The sequence below is a fragment of the Petromyzon marinus genome, unplaced genomic scaffold, assembly GCF_048934315.1.
Source record: "Petromyzon marinus isolate PM22_M1 ecotype Great Lakes invasive population unplaced genomic scaffold, UKy_Petmar_22M1.pri1.0 PM_G_Scaffold_14, whole genome shotgun sequence".
In the NCBI taxonomy this organism is placed as follows: domain Eukaryota; kingdom Metazoa; phylum Chordata; class Hyperoartia; order Petromyzontiformes; family Petromyzontidae; genus Petromyzon; species Petromyzon marinus.
This window is the reverse complement of record NW_027422695.1, coordinates 2,686,665-2,711,042: the sequence shown is the minus strand read 5'-3', so window position 1 is coordinate 2,711,042 and position 24,378 is coordinate 2,686,665. Positions and strand designations below refer to the sequence as shown.

The 24,378-nt window shown below is 50.9% G+C and overlaps 1 protein-coding gene across 1 annotated transcript; it reads left to right on the top strand.

Annotated features, from left to right (window-relative positions):
• The first annotated feature begins 9,612 nt into the window (after positions 1-9,612).
• On the top strand, positions 9,613-20,605 carry LOC142910207 (protein Wnt-5b-like). The gene is made up of 7 exons (XM_076059897.1): positions 9,613-9,781; positions 10,754-10,862; positions 12,315-12,553; positions 13,318-13,649; positions 14,621-14,737; positions 16,000-16,309; positions 19,973-20,605. Exons 2-7 carry the CDS (start codon positions 10,777-10,779, stop codon positions 20,065-20,067), a joined length of 1,179 nt encoding a protein of 392 aa, XP_075916012.1. The 5' UTR covers positions 9,613-9,781; positions 10,754-10,776; the 3' UTR covers positions 20,068-20,605.
• The last annotated feature ends 3,773 nt before the right edge of the window (positions 20,606-24,378 follow it).

Below are 24,378 nucleotides of genomic sequence, written 5' to 3'. Positions count from 1 at the left end.
GCGTTCACAAGGCACTGTAGTACATCAGAGGCGTTCACAAGGCACCGTGGCGCATCAGAGGCGTTCACAAGGCACGTCACGTGCATCAGAGGCGTTCACAAGGCACTGTGGTGCATCAGCACCGTGGTGCATCAGAGGCGTTCACAATGCACGTCACGTGCATCAGAGGCGTTCACAAGGCACCGTGGTGCATCAGAGACGTTCACAAGGCACGTCACGTGCATCAGACGCGTTCACAAGGCACAGTGGCGCATCAGAGGCGTTCACAAGGCACGTGGTGCATCAGAGGCGTTCACAAGGCACTGTGGTGCATCAGAGGCGTTCACAAGGCACCGTGGTGCATCAGAGGCGTTCACAAGGTACTGTGGTGCATCAGAGGCGTTCACAAGGCACTGTGGTGCATCAGAGGCGTTCACAGGGCACGTGGTGCATCAGAGGCGTTCACAAGGCTCTGTGGTGCATCAGAGGCGTTCACAAAGCACTGTGGTGCATCAGAGGCGTTCACAAGGCACTGTGGTGCATCAGAGGCGTTCACAAGGCACCGTGGTGCATCAGAGGCGTTCACAGGGCACGTCACGTGCATCAGAGGCGTTCACAAGGCACTGTGGTGCATCAGAGGCGTTCACAGGGCACGTGGCGCATCAGTGGCGTTCACAAGGCACTGTGGTGCATCAGAGACGTTCACAAGGCACTGTGGTGCATCAGAGGCGTTCACAAGGCACGTCACGTGATTTTGTTTCTGCTGAAGGTCAAGTCGAGGTCAAAGTGATTTGCCACTCAGGTGAGCGGCGGTGCTCATGTCCGGTTTCACAGCCCTGAGCCGATGGTGGAAATTCCATATTCCTCTGGCGGGGGCGATCCCTTTCAACTCCCCCCCCCCCTAACAAAGTGGTCGTTATTTTATCGACCCTGGCAGGACTGGAAAGGCGGCGGGAATTAATCTCCTGAAATGTCGGAGATAGGCGCACGCGAATGAAGATGCATACACACACACACGTGCATTCATTCGTTTGCACTACAGATCGGTGAAATAAATGTGCGGTCTTAATGAGGACCTACTGTGCAATGTGTGTTGACGTTTGCGACATCGCGGGGGGGGGGGAGGGAGGGGGGGTGGCGAGGGAGCTCCGTTACCTGTGAGCGTTGTGGGATGGCACGGCCGTGCGAGGCGTTGCGCGCCGCCACGCAGCAGATCACCCCGGCCGGGGGTGCCGGCGGGGCGCGCCTGGTGCCTGCCTAGCTCACAGCGGCAGCAGCAGCAGCGCCAAGGGCTTTCACGCCATGCCACAACACCCCACTGCTACCACCACCACCACCACCGTCACTACCGCTACTACCATCGCCACCATCGCCACCATCAATATTACAACCAGCACTATCACTACCAACACCACCGTCAATACCACTACTACCATCGTCACCATTGCCACCATCAATATTACAACCAGCACTACCACTACCAACACCACTGTCACTACCACTACTACCATCACCACCATCGCCACCGTTAATATTACAACCAGTACTACCACTACCAGCACCACCGTCACTACCACTACTACCATCACCACCATTGCCACCATCAATATTACAACCAGCACTACCACTACCAACAACACCGTCACTTCCACTACCATTGCCACCATCAATATTACAACCACCACTACCAACACCACCACCATCATCAATACCACTACTACCATCACCACCAATGTCATAACCACCACTGCCACCGTAATCAATACCACCACTGCCATCACCTCCGCCGGCACGTGGAATAAGCCGCCCTACCTGCGGCACACCTGCACAACTCGCAGCTCCTGGGTGGGGCTCACCGGACCGAGTCTCACCTGGAGGACTCGGGTCTACCCGCAGCGCACCCGTGCGGCGACTCGCACCTGGGCTGCCGACACTTGCGTGAGAGGCGCCCCGCGGATTGGCGTCCAACCAGGGCGCGCCAGACTGCGCCTCTGCGTCACCTCCGCTCCTCGCGCCCGCACGAGTCCCGGCGGCGTCTTCGCCGTCGCCCGCACCGCGACCCGCGAGCTCGCCGCCCGCCCGCCCGGCTTGCCAACCGGGCGAACGCGACTCCGGCTTCGGGCGGGGCGCCCGCCACTCGCCCGCCGCCCACGCCGGCGTCGACACCGGCCGCACGCCCGTCGTGAACCTCCAACGAGCGTGGCCCTTCTGAGAGCCTGGCTGGCACTCAGCCACGCCTGGCTGGCACTCAGACACACCTGGCTGGTATTCACCCACACCTGGCTGATACACAGCCACACCTGGCTGGTACTTATCTACACCTGGCCGATACACAGACACACCTGGCTGATACACAGACACACCTGGCTGATACACAGACACACCTGGCTGATACACAGACACACCTGGCTGATACACAGACACACCTGGCCGATACTCAGCCATGCCTGGCCGATACACAGACACACCTGGCTGATACACAGGCACACCTGGCTGATACACAGGCACACCTGGCTGGTATTCACCCACACCTGGCTGGTACACAGACACACCTGGCTGATACACAGGGACACCTGGCTGTCACTCACCCACACCTGGCCGATACACAGGCACACCTGGCTGGTACACAGACACACCTGGCTGGTACACAGACACACCTGGCTGATACACAGACACACCTGGCTGATACACAGACACACCTGGCCAAGGCACATCTAGAGCTACGCGCAGGTAACCCTGCGATAGTGAGACTAGCCCGGTGCCGACACCACGTGACGCAGCGCCTGCGAGTGGCCACGTGGTGCTCGCGGCTGCGGCCTCTCCTCCTCCTCCTCCTGCTAAGGAGTTGGAGTTGGGAAGAGTCTCGCTGGCAGCGCTGCACTGCATGGCGGTCGTGACGCTGCTGCTGCTGCCTCTGTTGCCGATGATGATGCTGTCAGATAGCGACAAGGGCAGTGCTGATGATGCTGTCAGATAGCGACAAGGGCAGTGATGATGATGCTGCTGCTGCTGTTGAGGGCCGATGATGATGCTGCTGCTGATGATGATTGAACTGATGATGCCACTTAATGCTATCGCAGCTGATGATGATGATTGACAAACATGATTGTTATATTCTTTGGGTCTTTCTGTAAAGCCACGTAGATAAAAAATATATATAAAAATAATAACAATATCATATAGCGGGAGAGCTGCTGAGGCAGTAAACATAAATGTGATTCCTGCAGTCACGAAAGCTTTAAGTCATTAATATTATGGTCATCGCAAAAAATCCAAACGGCTCGGCATTGTACGAAATGCATAACGTAACCCAAGAGCTACAGTATTATTACTACTACCACTGCTTAACGCGGTGTTTGTTGTTGTTGTTGAAATTAAGAATGGTCACATTCTCCAGAAAGTGCGTCTATGAATCTGGAGACTACGGTAGAGAACGCACAGAGTTGGGGGTCTGCCACGCGTCCACACCCCACCCCCCACTCGGCTATTTGTAGCTCGAATAACAAACGTAAACGCGAGACAACAGACCGTCCTGCTGGCCTGGTGAAGCTTCACTTTGTGCCCCAACTCCTTACAACATCACCACCAATGTCGAGTCCAGTGAACGATCATTAACAAGCCCTCCACAGCGCCGGCGGTAGCCACCGCTCCACACACGCACCGAGTGAACAATTCACTATTCACTAGGCGCACTCCTCCTTCAGCCTGCCCGCCTTGATTCATCAATCAGTGGGATTGCGACACTAATTTGCATAATTGATTGGCCGATGCCTTGACGGCCACGTGACGCTGGGAAGCCACGCGCGTGGATGTCAATGATTGCCAATCGGGTTAATGAGTTAATTGCGAGAGCACGTGACGTAGACGCGTGTTTACAATGCATTATTGGCACTTATCTATTATATTCATCACTCGCACGAGTGGGTGGAGGTTTATACATTGTGTCCGTGTGTGTGTCTGTGTGTGTGTCTGTGTGTGTGTCTGTGTGTGTGTCTGTGTGTGTTTGTGTGTGTGTCTGTGTGTGTGTGTCTGTGTGTGTGTCTGTGTGTGACTGTCTGTGTGTGTGTGTCTGTGTGTGTGTCTGTGTGTGTGACTGTGTGTGACTGTGTGTGTGTCTGTGTGTGTGTCTGTGTGTGACTGTCTGTGTGTGTATGTCTGTGTGTGTCTGTGTGTGTGTCTGTGTGTGTGTCTGTGTGTGTGTCTCTGTGTGTGTCTGTGTGTCCGTGTGTCCGTGTGTGTCTGTGTGTGTGTATGCGTGTGTGCGTGTCTGTGTGTGTGTGTCTGTGTGTGTGTCTGTATGTGTGTCTGTGTGTGACTGTGTGTGTGTCTATGTGTGCGTGTCTGTGTGTGTCTGTGTGTGTGTCTGTGTGTCTGTGTGTGTGTCCGTGTGTGTGTCTGTGTGTGTCCATGTGTGTGTGTCTGTGTGTGTGTCTGTGTGTGTGTCTGTGTGTGGAAGCGTAACACATTGTAGTGTAGTGGTTAGCGCTACGAACCCGGCGACCCGAGTTCGATTCCCGCTCACGGCCACCACCGGTGACGATTATTTTAACCGGTCCTGGGCCTCCCCTAGGTCGTCTCAGCCTCAAACGAGTAACTGCTGTGGTGTGTGAACATCCCCACTGGGGAGACAAAGGCGGCCGGGCGTTGTGGATCCAAGTCCTGGGCGAAGCCGGGTAGTACAGCTAGTATTTTATAATCAAGGCCATCTGTCACACTTATAACGTACTCGGTACATGCTGTCAGCTCCACTGAAACAAATTACGTAATTATCTTCATTATGAAAATCATGCAGGTCAATCACCGTGGCGTCAATTATTTTGAAAAATATTGCAGAGCATTAATGTAATGGACGATGCCCATTTATTAACGACGTTAACGAACCTATTTGTTATTGATGTTTTAGTTTTTCCCGGTCAGGAAATAAAACAAATTTAAACCAGCTACAACAATCACGGGGATATGACGGTATCTAGCAGATGGATCGTACGATCATCACGGATCGTACGATTGTCGTTGATACGGCGTAGTATCACCACGTCGCGAGGACCCTGTGTAGCGTCGGACATACACAGCACGTGCTGCCCGGTGTCTACTTACCTGTGGTTGGGGGCACAGTCAAATTGGGGGTGCCACCCTGCGCTGGGGAGAGACAGGGAGCCGGGACGTTGAGGGGCCGGGTTCTCCCCCCACCGACCCCGGGTGAGGGGTTGGGGATTTCTTCCAGAGCCATGATGATAAACAAAGGCAGGCCAAGCCCACTTTACCACGCCATTTGCTTAATCGGGACAGTTGCACGCACGCCTCTTAACTATGCTCAGATATATTATTGGTTCTTTCGGTAAAGTCACGTTGAAGGGAAACAATAAAATAATAGAATATATATAAAACAATAAAATTCTCACGACGTTTCGACCGCAACACAAGCAATCATCATCAGGTGTGAAAACCTGATGATGACTGCTCGTGTTGCGGTCGAAACGTCGTGAGAATTTATTGTTTTATATATTTGATTATTTGATTGTTTCCCTTCTACGTGGTGACTTTACCGAAAGAACCAAGAATATGAATCACTGCAGTCACGAAAGCTTCAAATCAAAATTCATGCTCAGATGTGTTTTTGGCATCTTTTTTTCCCCCCAAACGTTATTCCAGAAACGTGCGTTCCGTATGACGTCACGTGACGAAGTGTCCGTCTGGAACTCTCGCGAAGCGGAGCGGCGGCCTCCACCACCCCCCTCCCCCCGCTCGCGAGGCGGATTTCGCAAGCGTTTCTGAGATTCCCTTCAAATGACCTTCGATTGACACACACACCCACCAGGAGGAGGGGGCACAACACTTCACGTCGATGCCCTGCGACGAGGCGAACAAACAGCATGTTGATTGGACGAGTCGAATTATGGTGAGAAAAAAAAATATTTATTTGTGTAGAGCTGGAACTTGGCCCAAATTAAGTGAGAACTATTTTTAGCATGATGGTTAGCGTAGTCGTTGGTGATTTGGCCGACATCAAATGTACACATTTAAGGGTACGGTTTAAACATTAGGCGGTTGTTGCTTGGATTCAAACCCAGGGTCTCGGCGATTCTGGCTCAATGCCCTCGCTGCAGATCCGTCCATCCGTCCGTCCCAACGACACTCAAGATAAACAACTGGAGCTGCTCAGAAATCCATCAGCAAAAAAAGGCATTTTGAGATGAAATTGGGTTTCAAATAGATTTCAGTGAGGAGCCTAAAGGATATCAGTCCATTGTACAACGTCAGTCTCTTAGAAACTCAACCGCATCGGCTTGAAAACAGTAATTGAGGTGCTGCTCAGTTAGTCCTGAAATTTGCGGATAAAATAAAAACCAAACAGACGAATACATGATCATAGGGGTTTTCCCCTTTTCTTCTGGCAACGAAACAGCGGCGTTAAGATGTTAAAACACCAAAACTGAAACCTTTTACAAGGAATCACGTTGCTGCATTAACCACAATGCTTGTGGTCAGAATGCAAACAAAAACAACACACTCTGATAATATTTGATGATGCATTGTCTTTGAAAACTGATTGGCCCACACCAGAGACAGCTTTCTTAGGAGCCTCGTCTCAGACGGTGTTAGACCAGAGGACGCCAAAAGGCCAAAAATGCGTCTCTGGTGTAGACCCAAGCAGTTTCAAAGACAATGCATCATCATATATGATCAGAGTACGTTTTTTGTTTGCATTTTGACCACAAGCATTGTGGTGAATGCAGCAACGTGATTCCTTGTAAAAGGTTTCAGTTTGGCGTTTTAACATCTTGACGCCGCTGTTTCGTTGCCAGACAAAAAGGTGGACAAACCTACCATCACTTTTTGGCGCTGGCAACAGGAGGTCCCAGGATAAAGACAAATGTTGTCTGACCATTGTCGCGCGTGGCAGGACTTGTAACACACAAACTATATTCCGCTGCAAATCATGAATTACCTCCGTGATAGAGGTGTTTTTTGTGTTAGATCGCGTAAATATATAAATGTGTCGTTAAACCCGCCACCACCCGACGCAGCCAGTTAGTTTGTCCCGTGAACAGAACGTGGCCCAATTCGTCACTAGCACGGCAACAGCGGTGCGCTGGAGAGCAAAGCCCAAACATGAACAACGTGAACACGACGTTTCGTCAGTAATCACAACAAGCAGCTTCACCGACGTTCGGTGCTTCTCGGCTATCGGCCGTCAGAGGGGCCTGGCCGGATTTCCCTTGCCGCCCCTCTGGGCATCACCGACCGAGACCCCCAGCCGACGTGACTCTTGCGTCACGTGCTGCGCCGCCCCCGGCCGTTCGTTCGTCCGGCCCGGGGAATGAATCTCGTCACTTGGGGACCGCGACAGTCACCAGGGGCCCTTCTTGATGACGGAGTGGCCTTGGCAAATCCCCCCAAGCCTCTACAATCAGCGGTGCAGATTTGTTGTGTGGTAACACCGCAGTGCCGCTGCAATGCCAGCGCTTTTAAAGCGTAGGCCGATCAATGATTTTACTTTCGTCGGAGGATGTCTCTGTTTAAGACAACATCATGGTTTATAATGGCTGCTGTGAATTATACGAAGCATTTCTGAACGGTTTAACACGTAGCAGGCTGTAACGAACATTATCATCCACGAGAGGTTTTTGTGGGGTCAGATCGCGTACAAATATAAATGTTGTGTCGTTAAAACCCACCACCACCCGACACAGCCAACCAGTAAGGGTTGTCACATGAACAGAACGTGGCCGATTCGTCACTAGCACAGCACGAATGTGTAGTGTAGTGTATAGTGTAGTGTATATTAGTGTATAGTGTAGTGTATAGGGTAGTGTATATTAGTTTATAGTGTAGTGTATATTAGTGTATAGTGTAGTGTATAGTGTAGTGTATAGTAGTGTATAGTGTAGTGTATATTAGTGCATAGTGTAGTGTATAGTAGTGTATAGTGTAGTGTATAGTGTAGTGTATATTAGTGTATAGTGTAGTGTATAGTAGTGTATAGTGTAGTGTATAGTGTAGTGTATAGTGTAGTGTATAATAGTGCAGTGTATAGTGTAGTGTATAGTAGTGTATATTAGTGTATAGTGTAGTGTATATTAGTGTATAGTGTAGTGTATAGTGTAGTGTATAGTAGTGTATAGTGTAGTGTATTGTGTAGTGTACATTAGTGTATAGTGTCGTGTATGTCAGTGTATAGTGCAGTGTATAGTGTAGTGTATAGTAGTGTATAGTGTAGTGTATAGTGTAGTGTATATTAGTGCATAGTGTAGTGTATAGTGTAGTGTATAGTGTAGTGTATAGTGTAGTGTATATTGGTGTATAGTAGTGTATAGTAGTGTATAGTGTAGTGTATAGTAGTGTATAGTGTAGTGTATATTAGTGTATAGTGTAGTGTATAGTGTAGTGTATAGTGTAGTGTATAGTGTAGTGTATAGTGTAGTATACTAGTACAGAACACCGGTTGTGTGTTGGACAGCCAAGCCACGACATTAACAAACTGAGTACCATGACGTTTCGCCATTAATCACAACGAGCTTCAGGTGACAGCTAGCCAGCTCTCCAACACACAACCGGCGTGCTGTACCAGTGACGAATTGGCCACGTTCTGTTTACGTGACAACCCTCACTGGTTGGCTGTCTCGGGTGGCGGCGGGTTCAACAACACAACATTTACACATTTACGCGATCTGACCCCAAAAAACCTCCGTTATTGATTAATTTGTTAACACATTCGCGGGCTTCCGTTGACTTCTGTTCTTCACCGTATGGCTCTGCCTTGAATAACTCACCCACGAGCGAGGAGGGCCTTTGACAGACCGCGCGGTGTTGTACGGTAGAGCGTAGTGACCCGTGAGAGTGCAGCGATCACTCAACATAGACGTTGGACTTCTTTCGCGCCGTACGTGGCAATCCAAACAATTCCTTACATGGGAAAAAAACCAATGAATAACGATTGAATGATTACCAATCTATTATATAATTACAATACCCGCTCCGCCTCAAATCACCACACCAGACTGGGTTAAATGATGACGTCACCCTGCTGCTGCTCTATTTAAGACCGGGAGCAAGTGGAGAGGGCTTCACCATTCTGGCAAATCGCCCGTTGATACTGAATGTAATTACCAGCGAAACGTCGTACTACTCAAAAAATGTAAATGATGTTGATTCACTCTTCAACACACCGATTGGCTAAAGCAGTGAACTATTTGTCTTTTTTAAACGTGACACTTTTTTTACTGTTTGGCCGTGTCGGGTGGTGGAGAGTTAAAACACATTAAATAACACGATCTAACCCAAAAACCTTGATTGTGAATAATATTGGTCGCGAAAGCCTACGTGTTAAACTCAACATAAATAATATGTCGAGAAAACCACGTTTACGCATCTGCGTGAACGTGGACACAACGTTGCGGACATAACCCACCCCCCAAGTCTATCACTGTGGCAGTCAGAGTGATGGCGTTGGGGGCAGGGTGTCTCTTGATTGATGAGGAGCGAGGGACGCACGTGGGGAGGGGGGCAGGGCTTTGTGGAAAGTGGCTGCAGGTGTGTGTGGGATGAGATCATCTCGGGAGCACGTGGACTCGTGATGAGCACGCCGTGATGACTAATTTGACAAACAACAAGATCTATAAAAGGGCCCTCCGCTGACACTGCGGGGGTGTGGATTCCACTGCCTGCCTGCCCGCCTACCTGCCCGCCTGCCTGCCTGCCTACCCGCCTGCCTGCCTGCCCCACCTGCCTGCCCTGCCTTCCTGCCTGCCAGCCTACCTACCTGCCTGCCAGGCTGTGTACCTGCCTGTGCACCTGCCAGGTGAGACTGCCGACGACGGGGAAACTCGTCCACGGCCCGTGGAGCACGTCCCGAAGTGTCGCACCGTTTGCAATCGGAATGGCGCCACATTGCGGGCGAGTTTTTTTTCGTCTTCACGCGAAAGGATTTCGCTCCTTAGCCGCTTCGCCCCGAAGGGAGCGAGCGAGTGGTCAAACTTCCGGCCTTAAAAATATAAATCTGATGAACGTAGGTGGAGTCAATTCTTGACCCGATTTCAGTTCCCTCGCTCACGGCCAACGCCAGTGACGATTATCTGAACCGGTCCTGGGCCTCCCCTAGGTATACTCGGCCTCAAATGAGCACACCTGGTGCGATGGGTAGACCTCGCCACAGGGGAGACAAATGCGGCCGAGCGTGGCGCCGCTACTCGCTAACGGTACTTGCCTCGACGGTCTAAGGCTTGCACGGGGGACCTTTGTCTTTGTGTGTGCGTGTGCAAGTGTTTCACGGTGGGGAGCATGAAACTCCCCGGCCCATCGCGCTCTTCAGACGATACCGGGGAGACTCATCATCCTCACATGCCCTCACCCCCCTCCACCAGCAGCCACGCTCCATTGAGACTACCGTAGTTTCAAGCATGTAACCCGCAGAAATTCAGATAGCCCGCACCTCCATATACCCCGCATGCATTCATAGATTTAACGTCGTTACCGCAGCTTAATTCCATCGTACCCACCAGAGTGACGGCAGTCGAGTTGGTCACGATCACTGTGGCTAGGAGATGTTAACTCCCTCGCCTGGTACGCAAGCGGTCGTGGGTTCGATCCCGCGTACCACGCGAGGTAATGAACATCTCCCAGCCACCATGGTGGTGATGATGATGATGATGAGCGAGACGTGAAAACTCAAAACATACGGCAGCGGGCATCGTCAGGGTCGAACCCACGACCTCTTGTGTACCAGGCGAGGGAGTTAACATCGTCACCACCGGGCCGCTTCTCTTCTGCGCAGCGCCGCTGACCACGAGGATTTCGATGGATCCCCTGCGACGTGTGGACTGGTTCCCGCTGGGGCTCTGCGCCTTGGCACAGCTGTGGGCAGTCGCCAGCGCCTCCTTGTGGTGACCGCAAGCTGCCGCCACTGCCGCTGTCTTCGTCCTCACTGCTGCGATGAGAGCTCACAAGTTTCGACGTCGATTTGAGCAACCTTCTTACCTTGCCTCTATTTTGCACACTCAATACGGTTGTTGTACGGGATTTTTTTTATCGTGTGCGTGTATATACATCACATATACAGTATCTAGCGCGGTATATTGGGGCACCATGGTGGCTAGGAGATGTTGACGACCTCGGCTGTTATGCAGGAGGTCGTGGGTTCAATCGCGACCTTGACACATGCCGTATATTTGGAGTTGCTATATTTTCCCCGTGGTCGTCTTAAGAATTTTTATTCCGGGGTCCTCCGATTATTCCCTCCACATTTAGAAGCACGCGTTGAGAGTGTTTGCCTACTGCTGTAAGTGTCAGCGTGATGATCGCCAGGTCGCCGCTGAGGAAAGAGTCACTTGGCTCGGCCGGGGTCTTGCGCGCTAAAAGACAATCGCTTGTTTCCCATCCTGCGCCCATGTAGCGTCCTCCTCCGGCGAGCGGCACGCACACGCACAGTCGGAGACGATGCAGTCGCAGGAGGCACCGTCTCTTATTTCCGTTACACCAACTCCGGCCTCTCTCTCTCGACCACGCTGCCGTACAGCCGCGGCCCAGACACGACCCTGAACCGCGTTGCGTCGACCGAGACGACCAACCGCTGTCCGGCCGCACAATTACCGGTGAAGGCGACAATGAGAAGAAGAGTCCATTCCCAGTACCGGCAGCCCGGAGCGCTCTCACCGCTGCTTTTATATTGCCCCTGGCCCCTGGCCTGGCCTGGCCCCGCCCCTGGCCCTGCCCTGGCCCCGCCCCTGGCCCCACCTCCCTTCTCAAACCAACCAGAGGGTTCCAGGGGCCTCCCTCCCTGTGAGGTCTTCCGTGACCCTTGCCCCGGTTCCTCCGCCCTGCCGGCACGCAGCGGCCGTGTGTAGACTCTCGACGGCGTGAGTGCACTCGCTGTCCACAGCAGTTGCCGCCGCTGGACAGCGGTCGGCGCTGTGTCACTACACAACTTCAGAGAAGAATAACTCGTGTGTGTGTGTACATCGTGTAATATTCAAATTTACAAACCTGTAGAAATTCCACAGATATTTGCTCTATTTAACTTTTTATCATGTAGCACTTTTTCAGGAGAGGCCTGGCTATCGCACTTTATAGCTCAAGCAAGTGGCCGATATCATCATCACGTGCTGATTTATAGCAGCAGCCAAATCACTCCAAACGCGTAGAGACGTTGATTCTAAACCAGAGGGACCTGGAGATGAATCCACGCAACCACGGGGAGAGACATGCAAACTCAAAACGTACATGCAGCAGCAGGCATTTTTTAAGGGGTTTGGGATCGAACCCACAACTGCCTGCGTACCAGGCGAGGTAGTCAACATCCCCCGGCCACCGTGACTTCCGCCCCCATCCCTCTGCAGGTCGCTCGCACTGTGGGCCCCCAACTTTGACCCCTCCGAGTATCGACCGCTGTGCATTTGGGTGCCGGGGCTGTCTCCCGCACAGCGCAGAATATGCCTGCGGCACCGGGACCACGTGGCGCACGTGGCCGAGGGCGTCCACCTGGCGCTGTCCGAGTGCCGGCACCAGTTCCAGGGCAAACGGTGGAACTGCACCGTGCCTGGCGCGGAGGACGCACTGGACCTCGTGGCCGAGTCGGGTAAGGGGTCAGAGCGAGCCCGCCACATCCACTCGCACCTAAGGTGCCCGACCGCTTCCCCGAGACACGCACACAGAAGCTTTTTTTGGGGGGGAAAGGGGGGGGGGTCGCCCACCTCCCACCCCTACGCGACTCTGCTTCGGAGTTCCCGCGTTCCTCCTCCAGGGGTTTCCCCCTCCCCTACACGACTCTGCTTCGCAGAGTTCCCGTCCTCGGGCAGCGGGAGATGTCCGCGGGCGGCCCAAGCGGCCGCCCCGTTATCCCGATGGCAACCGCCTTCGCTCTGGGCCAGTGCCAGGCTGCGGCTCGCTCGCTTCACTGCTCCTGACGCTCCTGGCACGCCTCTTGGGGGTCCCGGACGTCCCACCGGCCCTAGTTCGCTCCCCAGGTCGGCCGCTGTAAAAGCAGCGATCGTAATACCCGTCACCTGATCGTTTCCCTGTCCCGAGATCTATTCCGCGGAGTTGGAGACGGCGCTCGGCTCCTACCCGCGGCGACGATCCCCCTGGTCCCCACTCGTGTCGGTCCTTGAGGGTGGGAGCTCTCCCCAGCCGCTCGTGCTGCTGCCGCTTCTGAGCTGCGCGCCCCCACGCCGCCGATTCGGGGGCTCTCCTTTCGCAGGGCCGCGGAGCCCATTGTTCGGTCCCCGGGCAAATCCCGTGAGAGGGGTCTGTCTCTAAATAGGCGACGTTTTCCCTACCACCTGCTTGGCGTGTTCTCCCCCAAAACCCCTTCCCACACCGGTCTGGCCGCACCGTCTCCAGCTGACGGGGCGGGCTTCACGCACGACGCCCCCCTGGGAGTCTCCCCAGGCTCGCGCGAGGCCGCGTTCGTCTCCGCCGTCACCGCTGCCGGAGTGGCCCACGCGGTGGCGCGCGCCTGCCGCCAGGGGGCCCTGCAGGGTGCTTGCTCCTGGGTCGTTCCCCACGCCATGAAGCTACCGCCGGATGCTCGGCGGGGCGGCTCCGGAGACGACGTCGAATACGGATACCAATTCGCCAAGTGGTTCGTGGATGCGGGCGATCACAATTGTGGCAGCGGGCAAGGAGGGGAGTCTTTGGCGATGAATTTGCACAACAACGAGGCCGGCCGGCTGGTGAGTGGGTGAACGGGTGGGTTGTGCATGTGTGTGTATTGTCATTAAAAAAACAAATGTAATGGAAAAAAGTTATTTTATGCGATCAATGCAAATTAGGTTCGGCTTTGTCGGCTCGGGTTGTATTACCAATCGTGATTGATGCAATGATTCTCGCTTTAACTTTCACCGGTTATATTCTTGGTTCTTTCGGTGAAGTCATGTAGAAGGGAAACAATAAAATAATAAAAAAATAAAAATATGAACATTAAAATTCTCACGACGTTTCGACTGCAACACAAACAATCATCATCAAAATTTGAAGAAAAAAACACAACTTTTTTCAAATTTTCTTGCGTGGTTTTCACACCTGATGATTGCTTGTGTTGCAGTCGAAACATCGTGAGAATTGAATTGGCTTATATATTTATTTATTATTTCATTTTTCCCTTCTACGTGACTTTACCGAAAGAACCAAGAATATGAATCCCTGCAATCACGAAAGCTTTAAATCAAAATTTTACCGGTTTATGTTTCAAGTACAATAACGTCTGGTCGCAGGATACAGTTCTTACATTTAAGATTATTGTTATGCATGAATCTTGATTTGAAGCTTTCGCGACTGCAGGAATCCACACCCCTTTGGGTTCTTTCGGTAAAGTCATCACGGAGGTAGAAAAAATAAAACGTCCACGCTGCTTTGATCGCAACACCACAAAGCGGTCGTCTTTAGGGCGAAAAAGCATACCCCAGCAGTTGAACTGCTGGAGCAGCGAGAGAGCCGTTACACACAGCAAGAGGTGATGTTTGTGGCGAAGGGCACGCTGGGTCTGAGCTGGAAAGGAATTCCATCCCCGGACGCAGGCACAGGTGCCGTCGTGACGTCACCGCCACTTGTTAGCGAACGGCGGTTGGTAGTGGCGATTATGATGGTGGCGGTGAGTGTGGTGGTGGTGGTGACGATGATGACGGTGGTGGTGGTGGTGCTGCAGGCGGTGTACAATCTGGCGTACATGGGCTGCAAGTGCCACGTGTTATTTGGCACCTGCATGCTGAAAATCTGCTGGCAGCAGCTCGCCGACTTTCGCAGCGTTGGGAACTTTCTAAAGGTGAGCTCACGGCTGCAGGTGATGAGACTGCACCCAGAGGAGGTGAGTGTGGGGTGGGAGTGACGAGGATGAAGCCTTCTAGATTTGAAGTTTCATGACCGCAAGGATCTTTCGGTAAAGTCACGGAGGTAAAGAAAATAAAAAATAAAAATATTTAAAAAATCACGACGTTTCGATTGCAACACAAGCAATCGTCATCAGGTGTGACAACCACAGCAAGAAATTTTGCTGAAGTGGGAAAGAAGCCGGAGTCAAGGGGTTTATACTGGGCATGGTGGGGGTGGGGGAACCATCACGTCACCATACATAGCAGGCGTTACCAAAAAGATTTCCAAAATCTTAAAAACAAGCACAAGATCCAGGTCCGATTCAGTACAGTACACAATCCCTGATCTAATCCCATCTGTGAAGGATGTCATTCCTGACATGCAATACCCTGGAGTTTACAAACTGAGTTGCATTTGTTTCGATTGTTACATTGGGGAAATGAAATGTCATGTCTCAGACCGTATCCGCGAGATTTGAAATACGGCAGGACTAAATTTTCCGCCGTGGCTGATCACTGCTACAACGCCGTGGGCTCCCATGATATTGTTTTCTCCGAGACCAAAGTGCTCTGCAAGCCGTCTGGCTACCATCAAAGATTTGTTCATGAAGCCATCCAGATATACAAACACAGACATAACTTCAACCCAGAGGACAGATACAAACTGAGCAATCATTAAAATGTGTTATTAACCAAGTAAAATTGAACAGTTCATAGTTGTTCCCTCTTATTTACCGGATACTAGTTTATTTTACAGAGTTAATTACATCGTCAGCGCTTGGCAGTGCGGCTATTTTGTTGCGAGTGCCACCATCCGTGTTGGCGGCAATCGTTGTAGATGCGTGGCTCTCTCCCCACTGGCCCCTCTTCCCGCACCTACAGCCCCGCCCACTCCCCCCCCCCCTACCATGGCCAGTATAAACCCCTTGACTCCGGTTTCTCTCCCACTTCAGTAAAATGTTCTTGCTGTGGTTGTCACACCTGATGATGATTGCTTGTGTTGCAATCGAAACGTCGTGATTACATTTTTTTATCTTTTATTTTCTTTACCTACGTGACTTTACCGAAAGAACCAAGAGTGAGGATGAATCCATAGGAGGGTTACAGACGGGGGTGGGGGGTGGGGGAGGGGGGGGTCCCTCACAGCTAAGGGAGCTCCCCGCATTCACTCAACAACCACCACATCCCCTGATGACGACGATTATGGTTGCCGCAGGAAAAGTACGACAGAAGTTCCGCCGTGCAGCTGGTAAGCCACAACGGTGGGGGCAGTGCCGGAGGCGCCAACGGCGGCAGGGGCGGCGCCGCCCGCTGGCCCCGCCAGCGTCTGGAGGCGGTGAACGAGCGGTTGACGGCGCCCACGGCGAGCGACCTGGTTCACGTGAACGCCAGCCCGGAGTATTGCGAGCGCGACGAGACTCACGGCGTCCCCGGCACGGTGGGGCCGCAGTACAGCATCACCTCGGAGGGGGCCACCGAGGGACGCTCCGTCACGTGCTGTGACAGAGGATACGACACCTCTCAAGGTGCACACCTCACCCCACCCACCCCCCCTCCCCTCCCCGAAAATAAACTAAAACTATTCATTAAAAAGCGGCAACTATTTCATATTACATAAAATCCGTGATCTAATCCCATCTGTGAAGGATGTCATTCCTGACCTGCAATGCCCTGGAGTCTACAAACGAAGTTGCACATGTGGTGATTGTTACGTTGGGTAAACGAAACATCACGTCTCTGACCAGATCCGCGAGCACAAGGCAGATCTGAAACGCTCCAAACATACAACAGCGGTCATTGTCAGAGTTGGGATTGAACCCACGACCCCTGCATATCAGGCGAGATAGTTAACATCTACTAGCCACCGTGATGATGATGAGACGCAGACTCCAAATATGCAGCAGCAGGGGCAGGCATCGAACCCACAACCTCTGCTGTCTCTCTCTACATGTGTGTCACATTTCAGTGAAAGGACATTTTCGGAATTTTTCTAATCTGGTATCGAGCAAAAATGTACAACTCAAACGTAGCAGCATTTATTGTTGAAATTACGGACGGCCGAAACACGGAATTGGGAGCCCGCGATCTGAAACGGAGTCAGCCATTTTGATTCCGCTCAGCCACTCGGCTTTCCACAAATAAACCACGGTAAAAAAAATGATCTCGTCCAGGAGCGTGAACCGTTGGAACAAACTCCGGTCATCTTGGTAGCAACGGCTTTTTGGCTCGGCCATCGAACAAAGGCGGTGGTCACTGCATCATTGCGCAGCGCTCTCGGATGTGCTTCTGTGGCCGTCTGGAATGCTCTTCCGATATTAGAAGGCGCTTAGATTTAAAGCTCTTCTTTAGAAGCACTTTTAGTGTTTGCCCTTCCCCCGCACCTCCTGAGCATGGTTAGCTACGTACGGTGTGAAGAAGTTCAGCACGCACACTATACACTGCAATGCACGACTACACATCACACACTATACCAGTGGTTCTTAACCTTGTTGGAGGTACCAAACCCCACCAGTTTCATATGCGCATTCACCGAACCCCTCTTTAGTGAAAAATAAAATGTGATTTTTTTCAAATTCAAGACATAGATATATTTTTTACTGGTACACAAAATGAGCCGTGCATGAACATTACCTTGTTCAAAGAATAAAACCAACACAATGCATAAACTCACAACAAATTACATACCTGGAAATCAATGTGACTTCTGCTGTTGCCTTTGAGAGATCAGTTCAGATATGCGTGGCTTCACCTTGGCAAGTGCCACTCTCATGTCATTTTCACAGCAAAGTCTGTTCCTTTTCTTCGTTTTTATGTCCAGCATCCTCGAAAAGGATTGCTCACAAAGATATGTTGTAACAAATGGTATAAAAAATCCAGGGCTTTCTTAGCAATAACTGGATACTTGTTCATTTGTCGACACCAAAACGTTGAGAGCGTTGTTGTTCTGAAGAGTTGCTGTTGAACCTGGCTCTGCTGAATTTCAATGATTTCGTCGAGGAATTCATCATTGACATCTGCTGTTTCAACAGCAAACGTGAACGGCTGTCTCACCCATGCTGGATATGACCCTCTTGTAGGGAAATATCCGTCGAGAGACTTTGCAAGCTCATCTAAGTGCGTGGCAATTGTTTGCTTCAGTTCCGTGGATACAGAAATATCTCCGATTCCAGACACATCTTCGATCTTACTTGCACAGTCGTCCAGAAGCGGGAAGTTTGCGAAGTTATTGTTCTCTGTTCGTCGTTTCCATAACGGTAGCTTTTTTTGAAAAGCCTTCAGGTGTTCTTCCGCTTCCATGATATTGACTCCACCACCCTGCATCTGCTGATTGAGATGATTGAGAGCTGCGAATATATCAGCCATGTACGCTAAAATGAGAATGAACTCAGGATTTTTGAAGCAATCTGCATGGCAGTGTTGGTGCTCTTGCAAAAACAGGGCTAATTCCACACGCATGGCAAAAACACGATTCAGCACCTGTCCCCGGGATAACCACCGAATATTAGAATGGAGCAGAAGTACCTCAAATTCAGAGCCCATTTCTTTACACAGCTCACTGAAGATGCGGTGCCTCAGAGCACTTTTTCGCACATAGTTCACACATTCCACCACAGTTTTTAATACTTCTGCCATTTTTGGAGGTAAGTTTTTTGTTGCCAACGCATGCCTGTGCAGAATACAATGCGTCACAATGATGTGTGGTGCATCGGCCTTTACTAGCGCACCAAAACCAGACTTTCTTCCCAGCATGACTGGAGCTCCGTCCGTACAAACTGCAGAAACCATATCCCATGAAAGATTGTTGTCTCTGAAGAAGTCATCCACAAGCTTCTTCACATCGGCTGCCTTCGTTGTTGTTGTAAGAGGCTTACAAAATAAAAACTCTTCTTTTATCATGTCGTCTTTCACATAGCGTACAAAAACAGCAAGCTGGCTTAGATCAGAAACGTCTGTGGTTTCGTCGAGTTGAAGGCTGAATTTTGCCGGGCTTGAAATCAGATCCGCGACTACTTGAGCCAAGATGTCTTTACTCATGTCTTCTATTCTGTCACTGATGGTGTCATTTGAAAGGGGAATTTGGGATAATTTACCTTCGGCCGCTGTTCCGAGTATCAGATTCGCCATCTTTAATGCAGCTGGTTTCACAAGTGTTTCACCAATGGTGTGTGGCTTGCCCTGCTTTGCGATCAGGTAAGCAACTTCGTACGATGCTGTCAGGATCGGTTTGTTAACAGGTACAAATCCAAGAGCAGGCAGAGAGGCCCTTTCATCGAATCTGGCTCTCTTCACCCTGAATTCAGCAAGTGTTGTGTTCTTGTATTCCCCGTCTCCATGCAGCTTCAAGAAGTGTTCCTTTAGTTTTGCCGGTGCAAGACTAGAGTTGCTCAACTTGGCGTTGCAAATCATGCAGATAGGACGCTCACTCCCATCACGTTCCGTGATACATGAGAATCCATGTTGTACATATTCGTCCGACCACTTTTCTTCTTTTGCCCGACATAGTTAGTATGGATAAAATATTAAAGAAATCACACGACGTACGACAACAACAGTCACATGTTGACTACTGAGTACGCACTAAATTCCCCGCAGCGCTGATTGGCCAAGCAGTGTAGCATGATCATCTGCAGCCAGTGATGGCCAAGCGGGCCGTGTGTGTCATCACAAATTTACACAATAATTCAAGTGTGTCCGGACCTCCGTGGCGGGGGCTCTGCCGAACCCCTGAGATCGACTCACCGAACCCCTGGGGTTCGATCGAACCCAGGTTAAGAACCACTGCACTATACACTACGCTGCATGCTACACTATACAACTATACACCAATCTACACTATTCTACACTACTGTAATGTCCCTCGGAAAACTTGCCTTTGTTCTTTTTTTTATTAGGGCGCATCGTGCAGATAACATACTTTCATATCCTACGGTACTTCGCTATGACCAGCATATACAGCGCTTGGGCTAGGATAGAAACAAATACTTGGGCTAGGATAGAAACAAAAACTTGGGCTAGGACAGCCACCCAAGCAATGCCGGCACGGAGACGGCGGCGTCAACGGCGATCGCAAGATTGCGATGAAAAAAATCTCGCGGTCAAAAAAAAATATCTCGCGGTCAAAACGACGACGCTTCTCGCGTTCGTTTCGCACTCTCGCCCCGTGCTGTTCCCCCCCCCCCCCCCCCCAGTCACGGTGGAGAAGCAATGCGGATGCAAGGAACAACTCCACTGGAACGTCGATTGCGAGCTGTGCCCATGGACCGATCAATTCTTGTGCAAGTAGCCTCAAGCCGCAGCCTAGGGGTGACCTCGGCTGAAATCGGACTCCATCTGGTTTCAGCCCCAGGTCCTGCGGGTGTTTGGTGACCCCCACGAAGTTTGTTTGGGGCACCACGGCATCCAGCATGCCCATCGCTACGAGCCGCGTCACACTATACATTACACTACTACAAACGCTACACGTTGATACGCTACACTTCACTACCCTACTATACACTTGTCAACATCCGCACATGGTGAATTTCCACAATGCAGAAGCACCGTTGTTTTTGACCGTCACCACTTGAATGCGGTTAGTGACTAAGTGGCCTTGTTGTTCCTTTTAACTCCGTTCTTGTTAACGCCGCGTTTTGCCAAATGTTAAAAACATTCACTCGGCACACTGAGGGTTCACAGTGCGGTTCGGTGACCCCTACAAAGTTGTTTAGGGAGCCGCCCCTGCAGCATCCGTCATACCCTTCACTGAGCCGCGTTGCACTGTATACACTTCACGCTACACTTGTAGACAACCTTGCCTATAAAAGTAATTTTCTGTGTGTCTATCTGTGTGTGTGGACGTCGGGGATGCGTTCCTGAGTATCGAAACGGCGTTATACCGAAGCGATTGATAGTGTGATGGTGGTGGTGGTAGTGGTAGTAGTAGTAAGTGGTGATGGTGGTAGTAGGTGGTGGTGGTGGAGGCGAAGGGGCTGAGAGGCGATGGATAACGAGAGAGGACGAACGGTGATGCTGTCAGCGACGTGAGTGTGGGGGTTGAGGCGACGCAAATCGGGTGGCGAGGTTAATAAAGTGACCACCTAATTTGCGAAGCGACGTTAAATCAGAGTATCACTGTAATTTCTGTGCGTTTTGGATCTCGATTAAGTCGGCTGTAGTGTTCATGATGGCGTATAGTGGTGCACTAGTTCTGCATTGATTGCAAATGATAACCAAGGCGGGGGGGGGGGAGAGTGGGCGTCATGATGGATACCGTAACGCTCTCCAGCAACGCCTTATCCCACTGGAACAGTTTCATTATCGATAAACTAGAATCGCGCAACATTCACGAGTTTCCCCTCCATCTCTCCACACGCGCAGGGGCGGAGCCATGATTTTGACTTTGGGGGGTTGCTGACTTCAACATTCTGCGATATCCAGTTTATGTTTTCCAATGGGCGCCACAAATGTATGAAACACATTTTATTGGATTTGAACGCGGAGTTTATTATTAGGTCGGAGCCGCTGACGTGGCCGATAAGTTCGAAAGGCTGCCGCTCAAGCAGCCTGCAGGGCAGCACACAGGGTGGCAGCACAAGGTGGCAGCCTGCAGGGCAGCACGAGGTGGTAGCCTGCAGGGCAGCACTAGGTGGCAGCCTGCAGGGCAGCACAAGATGGCAGCACAAGGTGGCAGCCTGCAGCATTTTGCAGCAGCCAGATATCGGGTTATCCCGATTACCGACTTTCCCAAAATTTCAGGGGGGGCTAAGCCCCCCCCCCAGCCCCCCCCCCCCTGTGGCTCTGCCCCTGCACGCGCGTGATGCCTCCCCAAATCGGTACATCAGATGACAGCAAAAATAACAACTGGGTGCGGAGTGTAAATGATGATAATTTAATTATCCAGGAAGTTACACAGAATGAGCAATGCCTGAATCCTTACCCTTGGGGTTCCTCTAGAAATGGCAAAAAAGCCACTGAGAGTGGCCACGTGGAGGAGAGGCTGCTACTCTGTACAGAGCTGGACCGGTACCGCCTGGATCTCTGTGGCATTCGGGAGATCCAGTGGACTGGCTCTGACTCCAATCATCATGAGGGGTGCAGAGTCCTCCACTCAGGGCAGGAGAATGCCAAACAACAAGGAGTGGCTCTTATTCTGAAAAAAAGAATGAAGGCGGCGTGGGAAGGTGGCGGCGAGGTGTGGGAAGCTGTAAGCCCCAGGCTACTTTGGGCTCGCCTCCCCATCAACAGGAGGCAGAGAATGGTGGTGGTGGTGGTGGTTGCTTACGCCCCCACCGAAGATGAACATCAGTGGAGGGATGCATGCAAGCCCGTGGATTCAGATTCCTTCTATGACCTCCTGTCACAGGTGTTAGCTAAAAGTGGCCCCTCCTGATAGAGTCATCCTGTTGGGTGACTTCAATGCCCGAGTTGGTGATGATGCTGGCACCTGGTCTGGAGCCATTGGAAGGCATGGGCCAGATCAACTCAATAACAACGGTAGGAGGCTGTTAGACTTCTGTGCAGCCTTTGGGCTTCTCATTTCCAACAGGCTGTTCTGGCATCTGTGCATCCAGACAACATCGTGGATTCACGCCGGGTCCAAGCAAGAACATCCGCTGGACTATATAGCAGTGGACCAGCTAATGCAGGCCCATGTCCTTGACACCAGAGCCTACAGTGCTGCTGACCTCACTGACCATTAGCTTTTCATATGTAAGATCTGTGGGCTGGGTAAATCTGTGAGGAGGAGCGAGGTACAATTAAGCTCCCAAGCATTCACTACGTTATAAACAACATTTGCACTCATAAGTCGCTTGCCTAATTGCCTCAGCAACTCGGTGTTTCGTATTGAATTTCAAACAATCGAAGGGTGCCCCTAAGTGGCAGCTGCCCCTGTGTAGCACAAGGTGGCCCTCCACCGGCCTGCACGTGGCATAATTCTGTCTGTAGGGGGCGATCATTGACGCGTCATTTCCGTTGTAGAGTTTCCGAATGTTTTGGAATTAACCACAATTTTGACCGTGACACCAACATGCAATGACCTGTGCGTTGTGAGTGACACAATACTCTGTTTGACATCCGCCGTGAAGCAGAACAGCGCATATTGTGGTGAATGTTACTGGGGTAGCCAGGTGTGCCTGTCGGATTTGAACTTTGAACCTCTGCAACAAATAGAGAATGCGCTACCATATTCCTGGTTCTTTCGGTAAAGTCACGTAGATAGAAAACAAAAACATAAACAAAATAAAATATTAAAAAAATAAAAAATGTAATGCAAATAACAAATAAAAATACATTTTAAAAAATAAATTGATGAGAAGATGCCATGGGTCGACTGACTGAGATGACTGGCCAATACACCGCCTTTGCTCCCCACTACACGCACACACAGTGTGTACGTACACACAGTGTACACACACATAGTGTGAACGTACACACACAGTGTGTACATACACACTGTGTGTGGGGAGCAAAGGCGGTGTACACACACACTGTACACACAATAATGTTCACGTTGTTGTTGCTGAGTTCACGCACCCAAGGGAGGGGGCAATGGAAAATGAATCTAAATCAACTTAACATCCATCCCCGTTCTGTGCCGTCACCACTCAGCATGACCTCATCGGCATGAAGTGCCAGCGGGAGGTGTACCTCGCTAGTGATGTCATGTCACCAAGGTATTCACACTCGTTACAGAGCCGCTCATTATGGGAGGGGCGTGTCTCTTGCCCCGGAAGTGACGTCACGTTACCTGCTTACCCGCGTGACGTCGCGAGGTAACAGGAGGCTGCCGATCCACGCTTGCACTGAAATCCGAGGTGAGAAATTCTCATGGTGGTAGTGGTGGTGGTGGTCGTTGTGGTGGTTGTTGTGGTGGTGGTTGTTGTTGTTTACCAAGGTAGAGCCTCTCTCTCTCTCTCAGGGATGTCAGTTGAGTAGCAGCGAGCATGGGAATCGATGTCCAGGTTGGAACTTTACAACGCGGGGCCTAGCCACGTGGGGCCTTGCCTCCTGCCCTCGCCTGATTGCATTCACTTTATCTCGCTTAAGTTTAATTTGTCTTCACCCGGCTCGCCACTTTGTAACTTTGTTTTATTGTAAATATTCACGCAGTTTTTATTTTCTTTTGTTAGCAGGCCAAGCCCGCTTGAGCTGCTATACCGCTCTTGTTATCAGAAGCGACCTGCCCACAACAACACAAGGTGAGGCTTTGTCAACGTGTGTGAATGTTTTGACTTAAAACTTTGGTGACTGCAGGAATTAATATTCTTGGTTCTTTCCGTAAAGTCACGTAGATAGAAAATAAAATGAAAATAACAGATACTATTTTTTTTTATTTTTTTAAATGAAGCAGAAAACCCCACAACGTTTCTATGGCAACATTAATGTTGAAGATGCGAGGGCTTACAGGAATATTTATGACATTTGCCCTCTCATTGCGTGCCATGACAGTGCTGTTTGCACAGTCACACATAGTCACTGTAAGATGATTTTCTTGGTCGTGTTTTTGTTTTGTTGCTTGTTGTGGTTGCACCCGATTCAAGAGCCGAATGGCTCACGGGACTATAACCAAAATAAATCAAACTGAAAATCAAAAAACTGAAACCGCGTGATGAAT

What these genes read in the sequence shown, in the direction of transcription:
- LOC142910207 (XM_076059897.1), top strand. Translation starts at nt 10,777, where the DNA reads ATGGATCCCCTGCGACGTGTGGACTGGTTCCCGCTGGGGCTCTGCGCC. An exon ending in GGACCTCGTGGCCGAGTCGG is followed by an intron (nt 12,554 to 13,317) that starts GTAAGGGGTCAG and finishes CACCGTCTCCAG; the next exon opens with CTGACGGGGCGGGCTTCACG. An exon ending in GCGTTGGGAACTTTCTAAAG is followed by an intron (nt 14,738 to 15,999) that starts GTGAGCTCACGG and finishes TGGTTGCCGCAG; the next exon opens with GAAAAGTACGACAGAAGTTC.